The sequence below is a fragment of the Aplysia californica genome, unplaced genomic scaffold, assembly GCF_000002075.1.
Source record: "Aplysia californica isolate F4 #8 unplaced genomic scaffold, AplCal3.0 scaffold00013, whole genome shotgun sequence".
NCBI lineage: Eukaryota > Metazoa > Mollusca > Gastropoda > Aplysiida > Aplysiidae > Aplysia > Aplysia californica.
Window position 1 is genome coordinate 1,127,237 of NW_004797283.1, and position 3,320 is coordinate 1,130,556.

Genomic DNA, 3,320 nt, shown 5'->3' on the forward strand with positions numbered 1-3,320 from the left:
CTCTCTCTCTCTCTCTCTCTCTCTCTCTCTCTCATTTTCCCTAATTTTATCCACTTCTCCCTTCCATCTCCATGTCCACTTAGGCAATCACATACATGTGGGTGCGCGCTCTTAGGACAATATATTATATATATACATGTATACGTATATACATTTGTATACATAATTACACAAGTAATCTAAAGTCACATCGATTGAAGCATACACCCTTTAAATAACATTTAAATGATCTGTCTCATGATCTCTTGGCAGGCGGCGATTTGGCAAGTTATCCTCATTGTCCTTCTGATCCTCTACATCGCGTACTTCATATATGCTATGGTGTACCGGTTTGGTGATGAGGGATCAATCCGCCTCCTTGTGTGCACTCTTTTCGGTTTCCTGCTTTTGGCGCTCCACCTTTTGCGTAATCATGTAGCAGTGGTGTCGGAAAAAGCTGGCCATTTCCTGCACGATCCTCACTACTCGAAAACACGACGGATCATCCGATGGTGAGTGTTCTGTTTTGTTTTGTTTTGTTTGTTTTGGTAGGTGTTTCACGGCGCTCGCAACTTCGTAAGGTCATATGAGGGCTCGGGACACATTAAACATTTTCAGTTGGCAAGAATTTTGAAGTTTGCCCGGGTGGCGGCCAAAGTATAGATCTACTCTTATCGATTTTGGATCACCAAGGGATCTTTATCGTGCGCAACTTGCACACGGGACATCCGAGATATTTTGCCCTTATCCGAAAAGGCTAGATCTTACCTACCATAAGATCAGGGGTGTGGCTGCAACACAGCAGTAATTAGGAGCCAAGGAGTAGCTGTAGAAAGACTGCAGAAAGAGTCCGAAGCCCAGAGTAGGGGATGGCGCTCAATACGACCTTATGCAGTTGCGAGAGGCGTAAAATCTTACTAAAACTAAAGAGTAGGGGGTCAAGGGGGGGGGGATGCACAAAATGGAGACGAAAGCAGACGACAGAACATGGTTAGGGAGCAGGAAAGGAGGTGAAAGGATAAAATTTTAAAACAGGAAATGTTCCGTTGCTGTGAGGTTTCAAACCTGGGATCTATTAAATTGAATGGGAGGCGAACACCGTAACCTCTAGACCACGAGAGCCCCCTGGTGAGTGTTCTTATACACTGGAACCTGCTCTAACAGCTACCTGTATAAGACAATCACCTGTACCAAAGGCCGCTTCCCATTTTCCAGCTTGTGTATTTTTAAAACCATTATTATGACACTGGTTAAGGCGTCCACTTGTCTAAGACAATTATTTTTCTCTTCGACAATGGGTTGCCATCCTAGACGATTTAGGCTGCAATGTGTATTTGAAAATATGACAAACGAAATGATCAACTTTGTTTGGTTTTATATTTGTTTTGTTTTAATTTTTGTTGTTTTGTTCTTGTTGTTGATTTTTGTTGGTGGTAGTGGGGTTGTTTGTTTGTTTTTTGGTGTTTTTTGTTGTTGTTGTTGTTTTGCAGTTGTTTTGGTTGTTTTTTTATACTAAATGTATTACATCTATCTCAAATTATTTTGTTCAGTTGCTTATTTAATTCTATTTACCCATTTATTCGTGTAATGTGTCTTCTACTTTATATTCATTCATCAACCTTATCCCCCGGGGCGGTGCTACTGCCTGAAGTGTCTTTAGGCCATTACTAAGGGGGGACAATAACCTGTTCTTATGCGCAGTAGAATTGTAAATGGGCTGATTCATCGATGGCATGCCCATAACTGTGCTTGAACTGCAACAGGGAACTGCTGCTTTTTCTTTTCTAATCCTTACTATCGTCATTTTTCTTCTACTTCTTTTGTATGTTTGTCACACTCTTGTGACCCTCTATTTCCGGGGTGTCTTGATAGTCGAAGCAGACCTTGTGCTGTTGAAGCTAGAGAGATGAGCGGAGTATGTCTGATTCCCTGTAAGGACTTCTTTGTTGGCATCCACCCCTTGGCGCTCATATGACCTTATACAGTTGCGAGAGCCACTAAAATAAAAAATTAATCAACCTATTTACAAATTAGTTTATGCTTCCATCTACCTATCCAATAATGCAGGCTGTCCTTCGCAATATATTCACTATTGTATTTGAACTGCTTGTCTATCTGTTTACCCATTGATATATGCTATTCATCAAACTATTTCAGCCTTTTATCAGTCTATTACCTATTAGTTCAAGCGCCTTTGTTAGCCCATTTACCTATTAATTTTGCTATGTATTCATCAATCTATTTATCAATTGATAGAGGGGTTTTTTCAGTCTACAGTCTAGTACGCACATACCGAAATCAGCGGGACGTGGAAATCTTTTCGTTATGTACGAATGTCGCTATGTACGTGTTTTAAATAGAAATAATATACAGGACAGAAAACGTTTGAGTCCTGAAAAATCTGTTCGCTTTGTACGTGTTTCGTTGAGTGTGTGCTAGATTGTATTTACCCATTTGTTTAATCTATTCATCCGTGTAGGCCCTATTATAATTACCTTAGTTTGTTGCTACTCGTCAGTTTATTTACTTATAACTGTTGTTATTCGTCAATCTATTTACCTGGTACCTAGTAGTTTTAGCTATTCTTCATTCTATTTATCCATTCATACACATTAACTGTGCCCCCCTCCCTCCCTCCACAGGATACTGTATATAGTCAGCGCTGTCGGAATGGTCACTTTGATCATCGTGCTAGTGGCTCTGGACACACCGAGAAATCTTTTGTCTGTGGCTGGTCTGGCGGCCTTCATCGTCCTCTGTTTCCTCACGTCGCACAACCCGGCCATGGTATGCCTTGTCTCTCTGTTGGTTTTGAGCTCCACGTCTCTTCTAACACAAGATGGGCTAGCAATTGAGCATTTCCAACCATTGTTCTTGTCGTGTTGTTGTTCTGGTTGTGTAGTGTTATTTTATGACGATTTCTTTTATAGTCTACGACTTTACCACAAATGAGGATCAGGAGGACGGGAGGAGGAGGAGGATGTGATGATGGTGGAGACATAGAGGGAGAAGGGGGAGGAGAGTGTGATGGTAGTGGGGAAACAGAGGGAGGAGGCGGAGAAAAGAGTGGTGATGGTGATGGTGAAGGAGCAGAGAGAGAAGGAGGATGTGGTGATGGTGGAGAAGTAGAGGGAGAAGTAGAGGAAGAAGGGAGTGGAGGAGGAGGGTGTGATTATAGTGGAGAATTAGATTGAGTAGAAGGAGGTGGGTGTGATGATGGTGAGTAGAGCTGGGAGGAGGGGGTGATGATGGAGGAGTAGAGAGAGGAGGAGGGGGTGTGATGATGGAGGAGTAGAGAGAGGGGGAGGGGTGTGATGATGGAGGAGTAGAGAGAGGAGGAG

At 42.4% G+C, this 3,320-nt stretch overlaps 1 protein-coding gene across 1 annotated transcript in view; it reads left to right on the forward strand.

Moving 5' to 3' along the window:
* Positions 1-3,320, forward strand: part of LOC101859834 (solute carrier family 28 member 3) — a gene marked incomplete at its 5' end in the record, with an annotated part of 35,484 nt that overhangs the window by 16,547 nt on the left and 15,617 nt on the right. The window contains 2 exon segments of the mRNA XM_013084513.2: positions 253-491; positions 2,622-2,766. Coding sequence (XP_012939967.1) covers positions 253-491; positions 2,622-2,766 — 384 coding nt within the window.